A 20,426-nucleotide genomic window follows, 5' to 3' on the forward strand; every position below is an offset into this window, starting at 1 on the left:
ATGCATATCACAAGACCATTCGTGTTCACTTGGTATGAGCGTGCCATATTATATATCCATGTTGCATTTACCACTGGGAGTTGTTAGTTTTTTTGTTATTTCCCTGAAAAAGGTCTCACAAGTCTCTCGTCTCTGCATGTTCACACTAAAATCCAACCCTATAATTTACTAATCGCAACCAGCACGGTAATAAAACTCCCTTTAAGGGGCTTTGATACTCAGTAATAGTGGATGCCATGTATGAATAGCAAAAACATTCAAAACTAAAATGCATTCATGTGGATGTAGCATTAGGGCCATGTCAGGTAATGGCCTGTTTGAAACAACAAGCAGACATTCTGCTATTTGATAACACAGGACATGTGTTTCAACATCACAAACTAAGTTCATTTGCTGAGTTGTCATTTATTTGTCTGTAGCTGTTACTAACATTGGGTTAGGGTGGTTACTCTCAAAGCCTTGTCATTATTTTTCTTAAAATTTAATGTTTATATACACATTTGAAAAATTATCCTTATTATTGGCATATAGAATGACATTAGATCGTTGCCCCTGTGACCTACAGGCTCCTTACTTAAGGTTATGGATAATTTCCCATAGAGCAAATGGCCAAAACACACAATTCTTCTCAGCACCACTCGTTTGGAAGACATCCATTTAAACAGGCTACAATATACTTTGCACCCCTCTGCCCCAGCCCTGCTACTGCACCTTCAGTCAATATCGACCTTTGTCTCTGTGTCTCTCCAGCTTCCTGGTCACACCTGCGGTGTCCTTCCAGGACAAACCAATCAGCTACAGCCTCCTCATTAATCCCAGCAGTCTCTTCTCCATCTCAGCGGAGACGGGTGAGATCAGCCTGACCCGCCCTATCGACTACGAGAGTGACCAGCATCGCTACTTGCTGCTGGTGCGAGCAAGCGAGGGCCTGGACAGCATGAGCAGTGCAGCAGAGGTTTGTGTTTCAAGTCAATTTCCATGGTCAATGCAGCGACTGGACAGCCTTCAAAACTCTTTTGACATTACAAGGTTGTCTCGTTGTCTTACACAGTCTGCACAGCATACAAACAATCTCTGGGTCTTCGACTTAAGAATTCTTCTACCAATTTTACCAATTTCTCGAGCAGCACAGATAATTGTGATCTGCTGTATTTGCAGCTATTGTTACTTACTTTCTGGGACTGAATTGTGGACTCAGTAGAGTAGTAGATAGTTGCGAGAAAGCTGTTGAATTGTCCTGATTACGATACACCCTTCAAATAATGAAAAAAACACACTCAGGGACGTAAAATCCCAGACTACTCTAAAACATCCTTGAGCTGAACATGCATTTAAGCTGCTGAATAACTGTTGGGTTTAATTGTATTGATTTACAGTTGCTGTGTGGCTGGTAATAGTTGTGAATGTTGCAGTTAAAATGATCGTTTCGTTTTAGGGCCTCCAGATTAGTCTCTTTTTTGTTGGGTTGTTATGGGATGCCCTCATCCGGAATTGATTGCAAAAGAGCATTACAATTCTCGAAGTAAATGACAACTGCACATTTGCATTTGCATTCTGAAAGCATGAACACTGGCTTTTTCAATTCTGAATAGACATTTCTGTGAGGACTAACTGCTGTGGGATTCCCAGTGACTTCCTCATTTTGTCAGGAAGTGAGGGAGAACAGCGGCTGACCGCTGCAGGCATTGATGCATCTGGTCTGCTTTCCATCATTACTCTGGCCTCGGGCTGAAACATGTCCTGCTGAACCGATCTGTCCTCAACTGCTCCGCTCTGGAACTCTGTGGACTGCAGAGCACCAGGAGCCTGAGTGGAGAGAGGAAGAGATGGAAAGTAAGAGAATGAGAGGAGGTTTGCTAGATTCAGCACTAACGGGAGAAGGATAGATGGAAAGAATGAAAGAAAGTGTGCCCACCCTCCTGCCCGATAGTGGCCGGCCTCCTCAGCCCTGTGCCTGCCCTCTGAAGCCAGGGTAAGCTTTTTGAATTTCCAACTGCGCTGAACAGCCAGCACCTTCTACACCACAGCCCCAGGCCTCCATACACCTCTCTGTCTGTGCAGCTTAACACCATGATGTGTGTGTGTGTGTGTGTGTGTGTGTGTGCGAACACTGGCCATATTGCATGTGATCTTACATGTGATTTTTATTTCAAGACAGTTGTTGTCTTGCATCACAAATGAGTGAAATTATCTTCGAGGACAGTTTTTGATGTGGTGCTTTTACCACCGTCTCCAGCATATTCGCCTGAAAACACTTTAACTGATCTCAGTAAAAGGATTTACTGGCCCAATACCGTGAGTGTGTAGTGTTCAGTATCAGCAGTGGGGAATTTTTGTGTTGCGAAGGATAATCTTGTTGACAGAGTAAACCTTTTACAGAGGCTCTCTGCTTTAAATCAGCTTTAATGTCCCTCTCCTTGCTTTTTGCTGCCTCCTGAACAGAATTACAGTATCAGTCATTGCATCACGTTAGAACAATTGAGAGGATAATGGAGGCTTGAATGGCAACAACAACAAAGCTTAAGTGGTTTATTGATATAGTATATGGTTGAGGTAAGGAAGGATACACACTCAGCTCCAGATATTTGTTTGTTAAAATATTCATGCTATATGATTGTTCTAAATATAATAAGCATAGTTTATTTACAACAGTACATCGAAGTCATACCTAGAGGTGCAGCGTCTCCCGTGCTCCATGGTAATACTTTAGTCAAGACTGTGCTGGTTAATTATAGGTTCCATGCACACATCTCAGCATTACTGTGACGTGATGGCAGGCGGGATGCCAGTTCAAATATATGTTGGGCGGATGGTTTTAGTTTTAGATTTGCACCAATAGTGAGACTGAGATAGTTGCATGGTTTTTATTTAGTGTCAAAATCTGTATTAACCATCAGGGACCATCTATGTATAAACCATCCCCTCACGAGTGCATATTCGCGAGTGAGCGTTTCTGCTCAACACCACCCGGTGGTAGCTACTCGCTCATCTAGTTGAATTTTGGGACTTTAGAGGAGGGGCCAGTGGCTGATGCTCCCCTCCTTCGATTGGTCAGTTTGAACACTCCGGTCCTCAGCCATATCTCTGATCTCATCCAATTCATGGATCATATAACTGCTGTCAGCACAAAAGCCTATATGTAAAAATGTTATGTTTATGCACTGTTTACTGATGTACTATTAACTTGTGTTAAGGGCATTATAGAAGTGGCTGGCTCAACGTAAAGCTCTGCACAACTTGCTGTCTTGTGATACTACATGACTGACTGGTGACAGGGGGGGTCATACTCTTCACTAACTTTAACCAGGACAATCTCCTGACTGGTCCCCAAACTCAACATGTCTTCAGCCTCTGTCCCCACCTCCAAACACTCCAAATGCCACTTGACGGGCAAGCGACTGTTGGTTGGTGTTAAGCAGTTGTGAACGCTTGGGAAAGGGCAAGTTCATGTTTGTCTCACCCCTGTGCTCGCAGAGCCGCAGTTTTGCATGTGTAGCATAAATGCAAGCTGGTGAGTATGCCTTTCCACTTGCCAATACTGTTTTGTGCGCTTGCAGAATACAAATGCTGCCTAGCTAGTAAGGTTTTACACTTGGGAATTTTGAGACGAAATTAACGCCATATTATCAAAGCCAATAATTAAGCCCGAATTTAAAATTGGATTATATATTTATAGTTTTATTTCCTGGAAACATAGTTGTAGCATCAGATGCCAACAGAAACAGCAAGTTTTGTGTGTGTCTGTGTGTGTGTGGGTGTGTGTGTGTGTGTGTATGTGTACATCAAATCTAAAACACTGCTTACTATAGATGTGTTGGTGAGTGTGACTGATGGATTTTTTTCCCCACGGAGACACTGAATGACGGGCTAGAGAACATGGAGACACACTATAGATGATTGTCGATGGGAAAATGTATGAGGCAGCAGAGTAACGCACTCACCACCAATCCATCTGATGTGTTATGTAAGTTGACGTTCAATAAAAGAAGACTGCTGATGCTCAGAACTGCGAGACTAGACTCCCTTAAATCGATACATATTTTAGAAAACACACTTCCTCTGGAAAAAACAAGCAGTTGTGCTGTCAGTCACTTATGGAGAGTCTGCTTGTGAAGCCACAGTATCTCCCTACAGAGCCGAGAGGACAACATGCAGCAATCAGCATCCTCCATTCGTGGATCTTTGCTGACTGTGGTAACTTTTTACATTTTTCGATTGCACAAAGGTGAATTCCTGATAAACGATCCATCTTTTGAATGCTGAAGATTTGCAAAGCGAGGGTGTTTGGGTTCCGGTCATCTGGATTCGATAAACATAAGTCAAACTTTAAATAATTCTCTTTTTAAACTCTTCTGTGACCATTATGTCACTGTATTTAATTCCGCACCAACTCCACCCTTCTTGCAGAGCCCTCACCTCTACTTGCCCATGTCCAATACCTGTGCTGAACGCAGTGGATGGGATCACGACACCTCTCTAGTGAAAATCTTGATGAAGTGAAGTTAAATTGTGTTCCTTTGACATGGCCTAATTTGAAAATATGTAAAAGGAGCAAAGTCTGAAGACTGCAGTGCTGCTGGATGGACTGTGATACTGAACCTTTCCTGTAGACACTTGTTTCACTGGAGCTATCTCTTTGGTACTTAGAGGCTAAGAAGATTTACTTTCCCAGATGAAGGTGTGACTTTGATTATCTGCTTAAAGTGTGAGGGATCCTGGATCCAAAGACTACAGACGGTGCTACTCTCGGCCTGAACAAAATCCCATTAGACATTTTATTAAGAAGCTTTGGCCACTATTCTTACCTCCACAGAGGAGCTTATGTGTCTGGCCGCATTTGTTTGATAGTTAGCAGTGTCACACAAAAACTACTGAGCCAATTTCCATCAAACTTTGTGGATGGGTAGGACATGGCCAGAGGAAGAAACCATAACACTTTGGAATGGATCCTAATAAATTCAGGACTTATATATTTTACTTTCTTTGCACCATTTCCTACAGAATGAATTCAACAAATGGATGTAGTGGGGGTGCATGTGCACACGCACGGAGGTCTCTCTCACGCGCGACACAGACTGAAGTCCACAGACTGAATGCATTAGAGAGAGAAATGCATTGCATACCGCAACTGCAGCTTAAATGATGAGGTCTGCATGGACACTAAAGGATTTAATGGATGATAGTGTGATAGTGCTATTGAGCATGCTGCAAATAGCTCTGCAATTAGCGCTGCAGATATAAGATATTATAAGAAGTGCAAACATTCTTTGGGTTCATTGTGAAACTGTGGCCACCACAGTCTAGATAATGAATGGGAAACACTGCTTCGGCATGGCAAGAGCCTTAGCCTTGGTGAAGGTGCTCTCAGAGTGCCCTTCTCATTGTTTGTGTGTCTTGTACAACACCGGTGGGCTCTTCTGGCTTTGCAACACTTTTCCCCTGCAGTGTCAGTGACTGTGTCAAGCTCAGGTACACCCACTCCTCTTTTCACTCCAACAAACAATACCTCACAAGCTGTGGCGGCTGGCGATAAAATGTATAGGGGCCGCAGAGTTTTTTTGTTGTTGTTGTTGGGGTGGACAACAACACAATAAGCCAGTCCTGTAGCCTGCATCGAAAAAGTTGCCTCATTGTGACTGTGACAACTTTCATGGCAGTTGCATTTTTCAGAGAGATGTTTTAGGTCTCGCAAAACAGTATTTGAGACAGAGGAAGAGTTTGCTCTCCTTGTCTAAACAGTCTCTGTCGGTGCAGTCAGACACCACCTCATGATTTAAGGTGTGCTATGTTATCCCCTCCCTCTCTGATTAAAGTTTACCATAGCATTAAAAGTGAGGGTATGGATTTGTTTCCCCATAAAGACTTGAGAGGTAATGTCAGTGCAGCCATCCTGCTGTACTTAAATTTTTGCTTTTGATTTGATCCTGCTCCTCAGAAATCTGTCCCTGTCTGCCAGAGTAGTGAACAGAGGTGCTGCATCGGTGTGAACCGGAGCCACTGAGCATGACTTTAATTTGCAGGTAGTTTCCAAGTTTCTCCCTCCAGGAGTGATAACTCATCGGCACCATTAGTTACCTAACCAGCCTGAGACCTGCCAGGAGCCGTCCCGTGTGTGTGTGTGTGTGTGTGTGTGTGTGTGTGTGTGTGTGTGTGTGTGTGTGTGTGTGTGTGTGTGTGTGTGTGTGTGTGTGTGTGTGTTTGTGTGTGTGCTTAAGCTCATCTTGCTTTATTACGCCTGACTTCCCCTCTCTTCTCATTCAATCTTGCTTTTCCTAAGACCTTGTACACACACATACAGTAAGATCGTATAGCTTGCTGTACCCTCACCAGTTCCTGTCATATTGGCACATAGGCTCACTCGCTCTGGCATGACAAGACAAATACACACAAATCCCACAAACACACACACACACACACACACACACACACACACACACACACACAAACAAAGCCAAACTAAGATTGGCAGCCACTGGCAAACACACTTAAATCACCTCAGGGAGTTGCCATGGTCAGATTTGGTCTTGTTTTCCGTTGCTTCGAAGCTGATCTTTGCTGAAGGATTAACTGATATTACAGAATTTAATTTTACCTATCGGGACTTAATACCAGTGGTATTTGCACTAACTGTGTGTGTGTGTGTGTGTGTGTGTGTGTGTGTGTGTGTGTGTGTGTGTGTGTGTGTGTGTGTGTGTTGATCTGAGAGTGGTTTAGTGTTAATGTGTAAACTGCTGTTTTTTAGTGGAAAAAGGGATGTGGGGTTGGGGTCAGATGAGCTGCCAGCCTATGTTTGTATTTATTCCTCCTGAATACTGCAACCCAGCAGTCAACATCTGGTACAAGATGCTGTGTTTTCCTTCATGTCCCTAATGAACCAAACAGCATTACAGTGTCTCACGCACACGCATACACCCACCTCTATGCTCACACCATACAAATCCATCTTTGCACAGTGATCCACTCTCATTTGTTGGCTCAGGGCTTCTGAAAAAAAAAAACTGCACAAGATTGCATTCTCTGCTGACCTACTGAAGGGGACCACAGTGCCAGCTCTGCAGCAGTTTGCTCACTGAGGAGGGGGTAAATAAATCAGAGGGATCAGGGCGAGGGCACGCCTTCTGAGGAGGCCGGGATGAGGCTTTCTTTTTGGTGAGGAATAGGGTTAATTTGGGTTACTCCCCGCCCGATGAAAACGACTCCGGACCTAAAGAAAACCAAACGGTGCCTGAAGTAGTTATCCCACATTTACATTATTTTCATAACACAAATCTATAAAGTTTTTTTAACTTTTTTTAATCTCCAGCTTTTCTACTTGTCTACCAATAACAGCATCACTGAAACATATACTTTACATTACTACTTAGTAATGTTGAGGTAAAATCCTGCACATGTAGGTTGATATAAATTCATATTTAACACAAAGTATTCTGTAGAATGCCAAGCTGAATTTCAGGTGAAACAACCACACCACGTCGATCACATTCTGTTTCTACCTGTAATTCCTCCCTCAAGCCAGCCTGCCCCACTAACTTCCTCCATGTCTCTCTTTCTCTCAATCTCCTCCTCTATTCTCCCTCAGGTACGAGTTGTTATTGTCGATGAAAACGACTGTGTTCCAGAGTTCCTCCAGTCCATTTACAGCAAGGATGGTGTCCCAGAGACGGTGACGACAGCAACCTCCCTGCTGCAAGGTGGGGCATCCACACAAATCTCAAAAGACTTGTTTCGTTTCCCATCCCTAACTCCGCATTGTGTTTTGTCCCACTGAATGCACTTTTCTCGTTTTAGTTTTCAGACAACAAGAAAAATCACATTTCACTTTTCCAATCGTTATACACTGCACTGTTTTTAGTAGCTTTTGTTTCAAATATCAATAAACTGAAGGAAGCTGCTTTTATGTTGTTATACAATTCAACTTCATTCTTATAAAATCTCATGCAATGCTAAAAATCCTACCGTGTTCTCAATGATACCTGATAATCATGTTACTGAGGTGAATGTGCTGCAGTGCTGCACTTTTCTCCACTGGGTTCTTCTGTTTAAATAGGTTTTATTTTGTTTATACCGATATAAGATGGTTTTAGAATTCAAGACAGAACATATTTTTATATGTATGTATATATAGCTAAACCAGGTGAGGCTCAGTGAGTTATGTGAAGTATCAGTAATATGCACAAGACTGAACTCTGTTGAGACCTGGCATTTTATCTCAAGTGATCCAATCACACGCTGACAGCTCTGAAGTGAGGGTGTGAATGCAGCTAAGAAACATTGAGGGCACAGTTAAGGTCCAATCTCTCAGACCCTGTTCAGAGATGATCTGGGGTGTACAGTATGTGGCCACACTCTTTTGGCTGTGTGAACCCAAATTAGTTCTGAGTCCCATTGACGGACCACCTACTCAGCTGATGTCCTGTTACCTGCTTCCGTTTCATAATGAACCAAACATATTATCCGTTTTTTTTTTCAAATGAGTAGTTTATATTTTATTATATAGCTGCAGCACATTGATTCGCTAAGCCCCTCCATGCCCTGCTGTCTCTCCTAAGCTGCGGTCTCCTAAAAATATCCGGAGGGGCTGTATGTTAGTATATTAGTTGCTGTTGACATTCTCCAGACTTTTTTCTGGCAGCCTCCCAAAATAAAAAATAAAAACTCCTGTGAGAATACAGCAGATTATCAGAAGATTTCCTTTCGAGCAAACAGATGTAAAACTGTAAAAACAGAAAGAATAGAAGAGGAGCCACATAGAAGCCACAGACAAAGAGGTCAACTTGGAAAGTCAAGATTGTCAAGACAGTGTTGATGTGCTGTAAACAAAAACATGTGATCTCCACAGCGGAATTTCTACTTTACACCCTGTCTCCTGCCCGCTGCGCCACCCCTCACCTGAACGCTGCAGAGATGTTCCTGTAGTTTTGAATGTGTGCTGCATTCTTCATATGTGAGAGGCAGAGGCTCAGGGGAGCGGACTTTCTCCAGGGTCCATGTCTGAGAAGGGTTTCACTCCACTTTCTCTCACTCTCTCTCTTCCCTCTCACATACACTACATGAAAGATGCTTGTGTTTATTAGCTGGTGACATGTTCCAATCTCAGGTGTGAGCCGATGTACTTAGAGTGGTCCACTTGTGATTAGATCTACGAAGACACCAGCTAATGCCAAGTGTGATCAGAGCCTAGGAGTGGCTGAGCTGCAACATTCTGATGTTTTGATTGGTCGGGAAACTAAGCACTGGAAGTCGGGAAATTACCAGCATCTGCATTAGACTTGCCTTTCCTGTAACAACCCAACTTCCACACACGGATCGCTTAAGTTTCATTAAGCCTCAGAGGAAAAGGAAATGGTAGCTGTTGTGGGCACAATTCACTGCCAACAAAACTGAGGGGAAATCATTCCACACCCTTCTGTCCCTCTACTCTCTGTAAAAGACTACTCAGCTAGCCCCACTCTCCATTTAACATACATGTGATATCTTAAAAAGTGCAATTATTGCTCCAAATTGCATGGCTTCTAAAACAATATTTCCACATAAAAAGCAGCTCAGGATCCATTTCTCCATCTTTACAGTTTAAAAGTCATTGATGCTCCACAGCTCCTTTACTTACTGTAGGCTAAAAATGGAAATACCAATAGCACTGCAAATGAATATTGACGGGAACAAAATGCAGGGATATAAAACATCACATGCTGGACGTAAATTATTGATGACTGCAGTCATGACATCTCAGTTTAAGGTCTCATTAGCTCAGGCTGCAGGCAGACACTTTGGGGTTAGATTTCTTATTTTTTTTATCCATGTTCTGTTGTGATCATCGCAGTCTCCCTCACCACTATCATTATCACCATTAGGCAAATAGGCTGTTTCTTTATAAGACAAATATCGCGCAGCTAGTTTAAAAATGCATGGTGTCAGACTAAATAAAAGAATGGCTACGGCTTGGAAAATCCACCTATATCCTGAGAAAAAAAATCACATTATGTTTACAGCATTTTGAGAATAATGCAACTTTTCAGAACCCTAAAAAAATTAAGATAAATTATACGTGCAAAACTGAACATGAGGTTGTGAAAATTATAAGAAAGTATCCCTTTTTACCGCCAGTTCCCGGGGCTGTAATAAACTGGCACAAAACGCTTGTGTAATTGATGACTCATGTTGTGTGTTGTGTTACAGAAGACATACAGCAGCCATGTCACAGCAGCCTGCTCTGCTGTACATAAGTACTTCAAAAACAACATATACAAAGAAAAAGAAGAAAAAAACAGAACAAACTGATGCAATTACCAGAGAGCATGATGCACCAGGCTCAACATAAGCAGACGGAGAAAAGCCACAGTGCACAACGTGATGAATACTACTCCTGAAGTAGTGTGCAGTAAATCCATTCAGGAGACAGACACAAAAGACACACAAAAGACAACGTTTTTCAGAAAATGTTTAAGCAGTTCAACTTCACAAGGCAAATAAATCACCAGTGGGGCTGCAGCAGTTCTTTGCAGTAACCTGGTTTATCTGATTCAAGACAGCATAATTGAATATATATAAAACACATACAACATTATGGGGTGTGCGTGCATTTGGGCCCAAATTCGCTCTGTTAGAAGGTCACATGATTGAGGTCAGAGTTAGCGCTGTTGGAGTTCCCATTGTTTTCTAAATTCTTGTGGACATACAATCCACAGGGGCAGAATCCACATTTCCATATGCTGCTGCTGAAAACATGTGAAATCAATACATTACATTAATTGCATTAGTCATCTTGACCACATATAGCCTTTAATAATCAACTGTATCAGCTCCACAGGCAAATAAACATGACGTGTGTGCAAAAACCTCTACCAACAGCGCTGGTTCTACTTAAAGAACAGTATTCACCTTGAAAATATGTTTTCATGCTGTTGGCCTGCTGAGTGCACTACTGTGCTGACGGCATGTGGTTATTATTCGTAACATTAGCGTGATTGAAAATCCTGCTTCTATAGCAAGTCTGATCCTCTTTCATCTGTAACTGATTCACAATTTGAACACATGCCGTGTCGCTCAGAACGTCTATGTTTGTTGGCTCTTTGTGGTTGTACTTCAACACAGTGGAGCATGCAGCATCAAACCCTTTAAGAGGAAATCAGCATGGTATTAAGCTCACAACAATAGTGCTCATAGGGTGATGTTAATCAGGGGCCGTATCATTTTCTTCATCTCAGTTTAGCATGTTAGCAATAAACAAAAGAACATTTATTGTTGTGATAAGCATTCTATGGGGACCAAGATTGATGGATTGCTATTAAAGTTTGACACATATTCACGGTCCCCATAGAATGCTTGGGGAGAGTTGTTGGTGAGATATTTCAGTCCGTCTCTCTCCCTTTCTCTCTTTTAGAGGATCGATAAAAATGCTAGTGAATCCTAGTTAGTGAGGAATTGACTGAGGGAGTGCGGTGTGTGATGTAGGAGGAACAGCAAATGCTCCCCTCCTGTGCTGCTGCTGCTGTGTGTGTGTGTGTGTGTGTGTGTGTGTGCGTGCGTGTGTGTGTGTGTGTGTGTGTGTGTGTGTGTGTGTGTGTGTGTGTGTGCGTGTGCGTGTGCGAATTAGTTCGCTTGGGTAAAGAGACGGCTTTGTATACTTTTGTGAAAGAGTTCCCAATATTAAGAATGAAAACTCTCTCAGTGTCTGATATTTCTGTAAATGCTTCCTTTGTGTATCCTTTTTGAGTTTCCACATTTTAATTTTGAACACAGGTAATTAACTTTTGAACGACCTGTGTGTCGGATTTAGGAGGATTTGTAAGTCCATAAGTATGTTTGAATTGAAATGAGGAACCATTGTGTGGTCATTAGCTCAGAATAAGCTCTTATATGGAGCAGGTCCTCTTCCACGGAGTCCAACATGATGTACTATGTTTTGGCAGCGTATTCAGGGTGGGTTTAAACCTGCGTCCTCACTGGTATAGATGCCACTAAATCCAAACCACTTGTCCAGATAAATAATTATTTAAATAACTGAATCTCGTACTATTTTCTTCCAATTTAACTTCATAAATCCGTAAAAACTGCCTTGACATATTTAACAATGAATACTGTTGATTCCACCAGAATCCAATCTGAGTGCAGGTAAAACTTATCAGTCAAACCTGTTGAAATTAAGATTGTTTTTCCCCCTTACTTCATTTAACAGGTCAGAAGACACACTACTACATTCAATGAGTAGAGAGAAATAGGCATCCGGCGTCGTTTTGCTAAATCACGTGTTAGTAATCTCATAATCTGCTCCATCATGAGAGTGGACAAATGTGTACTTTGCCAAGTTGGAAAAGAAACTTCAGAGTACCAAGCAAGCCAATTATCTCACTTTCCATAGAGATCTGAGGCCCCTGCAGTTTCCATCTTCAGTACAAAATCATTATGTGCTAGACGGACATGGAAGCTGCAGCCTGGACTGCACCATGTAGCGATGCCAGCACAACAATGCTGCTTTAAGATTACAGAGGGACCCACTCAGAAATAGATAAATAAATGCTCAAACGGTGCTCTGAAGAGTACAAATGTGTACTTAGTGAATTAAATATTGACTCAAATGTGACATGTGTTTGACCACTGTGCGATTGGACAGGCACTAGTTCTCCACTTCGTTTCCTACCCTTCTTCATTGGATGAGAGCTTGTTCATCACTTTGCAGCAGGAAAACAGAAGCATTTCAGCCGCAATTCAGAAAGAGGACAGTTGTTGTAACCACGGCTGCACGGCTGGGAAAACATTTTGCTTTATACAATTTGCTCACATAAATTTCAAGAACAGAATTTGCTGTACACCATACTACAAAACATAAAGAATGTATGAATTGATGCACTTTTTATTCGAGTGTTGCAATTTCTGTAGTAATTAATGTAGCAATATGACCTATGACATATACATAAGTTCTAGACTAATGTAAATAGCAACGCAATGTTTGATTTGAAAGCCTAGTTCTTTTTAAATCAATCAATGTGGCTGTGAGATAGGAAACTTGTTTTATCCAGATTGGTGGGCAGCATTATAACCTTAAGTAATGGAGGTAAACTGCACCCAGCATGCTCATGCTCACCAGCCGGGCAATTATGTGATAGTTTAAACCAAAACTGTTTGTGAGTCCAGCTGTCTGACTCTGGAGCTGCACACATAATCATTATTATATTACAAATAATGTTAAATTGAAATAATTTGGACTAGGAAGTAACTCTTTCTTTGAAAGTCTTTTGTGACTGTCCCTTGTACCGTCAGCTCTACATGCAAATGCACGATTGCCAGAAACATTGAAAACATCCATGTTTGATTCGTTTGTGCTCCTACACGTACGAGTGAATAGGTGAATAAACAAATGGAAACAGTTTATAAGTTTATATTTATGAAACTTTTTTGAAGCATGTCTCTTTCCATAAGGTTTTGCAGCAGTAAAGGAACTAAAATAAACAGTGACATGTTTCCGTGTTTATGTGGGAGTGCATGCATTTATTCATTTTCATGCGGGTTTTGTGAGTGTTTGTTTTTGTGTGTATTGGCACATGAGCCAAATGCAATGTAAGGTGAATTGGAGAATTGGGAGTTTGATGGTGAAATGTTCTTGTTAGCGGGAAATATGCTTATTCAAATCCCTGGTGGTCTTTTCAGTTTTAGCAAGGCAATCAATTTGTGGCCGAGCAAGTCCTGGCTCCATGGATTCTCAGTGTGTGATGCAGAGACAGAAATGGTGCAGAATGACAGTCCTTTCTATTCATTTGCTGCAAATAGCTCTTACCTTCTCCTTGTAGGTTTATAGAACTGAACATTTAAATCTGTGGGAACGACACTTTCTTGTCAATCTTCATCTCAGTCAGAGCATGAGAAGTGAATAGCTGCCCTGTGCTCAAATAAAAAAAAAGAAAAAACAGAACTTGAGTTTCCATTAATAAAAGATATTGTCCTTCTCATATTAGATTCAGCCTCTCTTTTCTCTTTCTTAAATCAGTGCACTGTATTGCCCTAAGCAATGAGGTTTTGACAAGTAATGCCTCGTGTCGTTTCATTTTTCTGAAGAAACCCAAGTGGGAATGAAAGGAAAGAAAGGGAAATAACATAGTTATGTAGCAATTTCTTACTTTGAGTGTTTTTCACTGGACAACACAGCTCAGGCGCTTACCCTTGTCCAAGTACAAGTAGCGCCTCCATTCATGTGTTCATTGCAATAACAAGGTCTAACGGGAAAAAGTTGACAGCATGGGAGTTTCCTGCTGCGTAGCTATGGTAGTGATGGCATATTTAGGTAGAAGGGATCAGTGGAAACAATGCTTTAGTTGAAGTGTGTCGGTACCATGCTGTGGGAAAAGGGCTTTAGATAGTGTGTCTCATAAATCAGCCCTTGTATTGGACTATACTGCATGAGTAAAAAGAAAGGTTGAGATCTATGAGGCTCTGGGTGATGTCTTGGTTTAATACTTCTAACTTCTGTCTTTCTTTTCTCCATCTGTATGTTCTCCTCTTTAGTGTCAGCAAACGACTGTGACTCAGAAGAGAATGCAGAATTGACCTATTACACCCTGAGTCAGGACTTCACCATTTCCCCTCACGGGACCATCTTCCCTGTGGGGCCTCTGGACTACGAGAGGCCCAACCATCTGTACGAGTTTGTTGTGATGGCCATAGACAAGGGCGAGGTCCCTCGGACTGGTACAACCACAGTGCGCATCCGAATGGCTAATGTCAACGATGAGGAGCCTGAGTTCTCCCAACATGTGTAAGTTAGAGCTGGGGTTCTTACACAGTTGTTCATTGTGCAAGAGACAAAACAAGGGAATGTGGTTTTGATGGCATATGACGGCACTGAGTTTGTTTGAGGTATTTAGGCATTTAAACCCTCCTTACCCTGTGTCTGATTCCTCCCTGCTGGTGAGGGTGAGACACTTACAAGCAGATGGTCATTCTGGTGACAGCAACGTGTTATACAGAAGAGCTCAAGCTGTTCGAGTGTAACCCTGGATTCTTTATCCGTTCTGGAAAGCATCGTGCGGACAAACAATCTGGGTCTGACTCTCAAGGCTAAGATCTTCTGAGTGTCAGGACGATCTTACTAGTTTAGTGTTCACACATTCCCGTTGAACATATATCAATGACATATACTTGAGCCACTGCAGGTGGATCTTCATGTGGTCTGAAGGAGTTGTAAAGCGAGCTGTTTTGATGGTTGCAGAGATAAGCCAACAAATGTTTTGATGACCAAGTCATTATTCATCGAGCAAGAAATGCATTCACAAGTTTAATCTTCTCAAATGAGAATTTACAAGGTGTTTTGTGTTTTATTTAAATTGAATTTATTAGGAGAATGAAGTGTTTGTCAGACAGAACAGAATAGTTGATACTGGAAATGATCCTTAGACGTGTGCCTCCTTCTATTTTACCTTCTGATGAAATGCTTTGCTTCAGGGTGAAGGACAAAATGTTGCCTAAAATATTTTGGCAACATAAATACAACTTAAATACAACAGGATAACAGCTCTAATTTATATTTTTGATTTGATGGTTTCGCGTGATAAAGAAAAAAAGATGAATAGAATTCTGACGTAAATTTTTTTTACATTCTGATGAGTTTCATATTATAAGTGGACAATTGTGGGGAAGCCTCGTGCATAACGCCAAACTCTTTCATGAGTAAAGAAGCATACAGTATAAAATACATGTAGCGAATAAAAAACAGACAACCAAAGCTTTTTTACTCAGAGCCCAGAGAGAGAGAGAGAGAGAGAGAGAGAGAGAGAGAGAGCTTGACTGTCCTGCCTTGTCAGGTCAGTTCCTCACAGCTGCTTCCCAAACCAACTTCGCAGCTGCCGTTACCCACAATTCCAGCACACCCCTGCCCCCATCCCCCTGCAGTGCCGCTGTGGCGCCTGCATCTTTTAATTGGTTGATTTTCTGGCAGAGAGCTGGGAAGATTGGTGAGGCAGGGTCAATCAGCCATGCCCACCAGCACCCTCAGGAGGCCCAGAGCTCGCACTCTCAGTGTGTGTGTGTGTGTGTGTGTGTGTGTGTGTGTGTGTGTGTGTGTGTGTGTGTGTGTGTGTGTGTGTGTGTGTGTGTGTTCAGTAATTATGAAGGTCCCAGCAAAGTAGGGCGTTGGTATGGGCAGAGTGATGTAGTCATACAGTGCATTCATGCGTCATGCATTTTATATGCATGTGTTTATGCTGTTTATTTATGTGTCCGCGCATGTGTGTGCATGTCTGCGTGGTGCGTGTGTTCGGTTTTATTGATTTACTGTCAGCGACAGCCGAATAAGTCAGTTTTCCTTCTGTAACCCTCAGCCCTCTACTGTAGCTGCAACAAAAACAGGAGTGGACAATCTATATGACGTATCACTCAAACACACGTACATGCTCCGCAGAGCTTCAGGGTCACAAACACACAGACGCCTGCACAAATGCATTTAAATTCACACATAGACGCACACGTGTGGGCTACAATTAGCAAACGCATGTGATGTCTTTGTGGAAACGGGGAGAGTTCGGTAAGTTAAACGTACAAATAAAAAATTCATTACCGTCCCTGTAGATGTGTTTAACTGTGTGTGTGTGTGTGTGTGTGAGAGAGGGAGACTGTGTGTGCATGTGTGTTTAGTCAATGCATGTGATGGATGAATAGGAAAAGAGAGAGGTCATTAAATGTATCATCATCCAGGCAGAAAATCTGGCCTATTTGTATCGATTCTTGGAGTTGGAAGCATGCGATAATGAGCATCCATGTGTATATGTGTGTGTGTGTGTGTGTCCGTCTGTTTCTAGTGTTCACAGTATCTAAAATGATCCTGAACACTGAACAGTGTTGTTTTCAATTTAGTCTATTTGCTACTTTCTTTTGAAAGCAAGAGAGAAAGAAAGAAAGAAGAACTACTTGTTTTTCTTTGGGTTTTACATTCACTAACTCTCAGATCTGCCTCTTTACTGCCTGGCTCTTTTTACCTCACTCACGAGTGACCGAATGGTTACCTTTCATCTATGTGCTGTCACTTTTGCCATCAGGACCCTATTACTGTACCTACCATCGCCCCTTCTGCTGCCCTGGAAACCGCTGCTTTCAGCACCTCTCTCGCCTGTGTGTCTTCACATCTCACATGCACTGTATGCACATTATGTGGCAGCTAAACACAACACTGGCAGCCAAAGCCTGCTGCACACCAGACGACAATCGGCCCAATTTCGGGTCCCAACAATAGTGGGATCCTGATTAGATTGTCCAGGCCAAATGATCCTGTAGTGTGAGGGGTTTACAGGTATAATTGTAATGTCACCTTCTGTATCCGAGTCTCTCCAATGTTGAATCCTAAATCGTAAATATCAAACATGTTTCATACCCATTGTCACCCGTACTATGTGGACAGTAGACAAGCAACTGTAAGAGTGCTTGTTTAATCTTTCCTGTCGTTTGTGCAAAACATTACACCAAGTGTGTGTCGGTTGGTTCTGCGTTCCATCTGGATCGTGTTTTCTGTGCGTTCTCACAAATAAAAGATAATGTATTGGTGACTTTTGTCGCTATTTCTGTGGTCTCCCTCAATTTAACATATCAGTTAAGATCTGAAGATCTAGTTTGCAGAAGACATAAGAGGAGATGTTGAAGCTATTACTTAAATGTACTATATTTCGTCGTCCACACAGCTGTAAATAGAAACTGAGTATTGCTCTTACTTCAGCCACACACACACGACTTCAGCGGTGGTGAAATCCGAAGCTTGACTTCACTCTAACATTAGCTGTCAGTTCTCCCACATTGTGAAGGGTTGTGTTTGAGTTCATATGCGTTTGTATTGTAGATCGTCTGAGGAAAGGTCTGGCCAAGCCTTGTTTGGTGCTTGATGTTTTTCCTCTACATGAAATGACTGATGACTTAAGTCACTGATATAATCCCTGCTGATATCTATTTCTGATCTTTTATTTATTCATTGTCTTTGTCATGACATATTGATGTCACTGTCAGGAGCCGTTTCTTTATGACTCCTGCTCATGCTTCACCTCAGTGTTATTGTTCTGGGAGAAAATGTGTCACCCAATCAAATTTCGCGCATACAAACATTTCTCATGCCCTGTTTGTTGTTTCCCTGTAATCACACAGTCTCCATGGAGGAACGATAACAGTCTCATACAGTTAGTTCCTCTCTGGGGTTTGATTAAACTCCTCAAAACTCATCTCGGTTCCATATTTAGAAGTTTTCTTTCTGTGGAAAGATCCTTTCATGGCTTTAAAATAACTTGAATGTATCTCTACACCTTCGCCTCATTTAGTCTTTGCGGATCCATCAGTATATGTAAATAAGCCATGCTTCTATCTCCACCCACCACTCAGCTGCTCGCCTGCAGCTCCTTGGTCTGATCGTCACCTCGAGTTTAGCTCACTTTAATTCAATTCAGCTCAATTTTTATTTGTATAACACAAAATCACAATATTCATTATCTCAAGGCACTTTGCATTGTAAGTTCAAGACCTGACATTATAGAGAAACACAACAGTTCCCACAATGAACAAGGACTTGGTGACAGTGAACAGAAACAACTTTTAGTGGGAAGAAACCTCTAGAGCCAGACTCGAGTAGGGGGCCATCTGCCTCGACCGGTTGGGGTGAGAAGAAAGAAATGAGGGGGAGAGGAGAGGTAGGTGGAAAAAATCGACTTGCCAGTAGTCTGTACGATACTCTGGCATCAGTGTGAAGTCATGTTCCATTTGCATAATGCAATTCTACATAGACAGGAGCTAATAAAGGCTGATGAGAGGAGCTGCAGCAGAAGACAGTTTGAGGGTGTACATAGTCCACCAGTGTCACTCCAGAGTCATATTCACAGTGCAGACCAGACCACTGTCTTTCACTAACCTTAAGCGCCTTGACCATAAAAAGTGTTTTAATGTTTAATTATGCTGTAGCCAACATTTTATTTATATATTCAGTATCAACATATTTGCAACTTGCAAAATACATGAATTAACTAGCTACGTATCTTCATATAGAAAATGTAATCCGGTTGCAATTAAGTTTCATACAAAAAGTATTTGCTGCTGCAGTTTAGTTATATAGAAATATACATTTTGTCAGGATTGATGTAAATGTGTGTAGATTCACACATGTCCAGGACTACAATGATCAAATAAAGATCTCTCTACTTTTCATTTTTCAACATTCCCTGTTAACAGGAAAACGGATTCTGTTTTCTTTTTTCTAATCCCTGTCACCTTCAACTCTTAAGCTTGAGTTACTTTGTACCTGGTAAAACATATATGATAGTAAACTGTGTGATGATCATCTACACACTAACGTTAGAGCCAAAGCTTGGCAGTGTTAATGTTGCTAAATGACTGTTAGGTCCCGTCACTGACGATCAGAGGGAGAAGTCAGATGGCTTCATCCTCAGCTGCTCAGGAGACTCACGTCTTTACAGGATGAACACAGGGAGGCTTTTGAAGAGCAAACACAGAAATATGAACAATACTTGAAATGTGTACTTATACACATAGATAATGAGGTTTCTCTGTTTCATGTAAACCCCAAAAAATGATTTACCAAATATGATCAAACCTAAGCACTGGTGGGAAAATAAAAGACCTCATACACACACTCATACATTTTAACGTCATTCTCTGTGTATAATTGTTTGTAATTCTCTTGTGTTTTAGCATCAATTTGAATATATTTGAAAAATGCTTGTTTCCCTTCATCTTTGCCCTCTCAGGGCTCAGTCTGATGAAAACATTCTACCGATTCAACAGATTGAGCTGTCGCACTCCACAGGGGAACACAGACCAGAACCCAGCAGACATGTTAAAGGAATATTCACAGCAGCAAATCTCACAGAATTAGTTCACATGAAACACTCAGCTCACATGTACACACACATCCAACCCGGCACTTTAATAAGATGCTATATTTAGGCTGTCAGAGGCCTCACTTATCATCCTGCTGTAGTAAACACTGCTGCTTCGCTGTAGATGCTGCAGCTGCGTCTGCTCCTGTTGTGACTGCTGCAGCCACCTGAAGCCTCTAAATGTGGGTTATTACACCTGCGCTATGCGGGTGTATTGTAATCAGGGGCATTTGTCTGTGTCACTGTCACAGCGATAACTCAAGGTGTTTTAATCCAATTTGGAGTCAACTTGGTACATTGGACAGGATTCAGGACATTTGTTTTTATATATATATATTTTTTTTCCAATCTTTTATAGGTTAAGGTGACGGCATCAAAATTTCAGCCCTACTGCTAATGCATGGGAAATACATTAAAAGCACATATCATACATACAATTGTCTTATTATGGTCTGAAATAGGCACTAATTTAGTTATAGATTGTATAAATGATTATTAACACATGTTCATATATTTAAATAAAAAAAAACAGTACAGAATTGACATTATCCTATTTTTAGCTACACCACACATATG

The 20,426-nt window shown here is 41.6% G+C and overlaps 1 protein-coding gene across 1 annotated transcript in view; it reads left to right on the forward strand.

Annotated features, from left to right (window-relative positions):
- si:ch211-186j3.6 (neural-cadherin) overlaps window positions 1–20,426 on the forward strand; it is a 286,707-nt gene that overhangs the window by 83,353 nt on the left and 182,928 nt on the right. The window contains 3 exon segments of the mRNA XM_035162307.2: window positions 751–955; window positions 7,580–7,691; window positions 14,497–14,746. Of these exon segments, the coding sequence (XP_035018198.2) occupies window positions 751–955; window positions 7,580–7,691; window positions 14,497–14,746 (567 nt within the window).

This window comes from Hippoglossus stenolepis, chromosome 1, assembly GCF_022539355.2.
Source record: "Hippoglossus stenolepis isolate QCI-W04-F060 chromosome 1, HSTE1.2, whole genome shotgun sequence".
Taxonomy (NCBI): Eukaryota; Metazoa; Chordata; class Actinopteri; order Pleuronectiformes; family Pleuronectidae; genus Hippoglossus; species Hippoglossus stenolepis.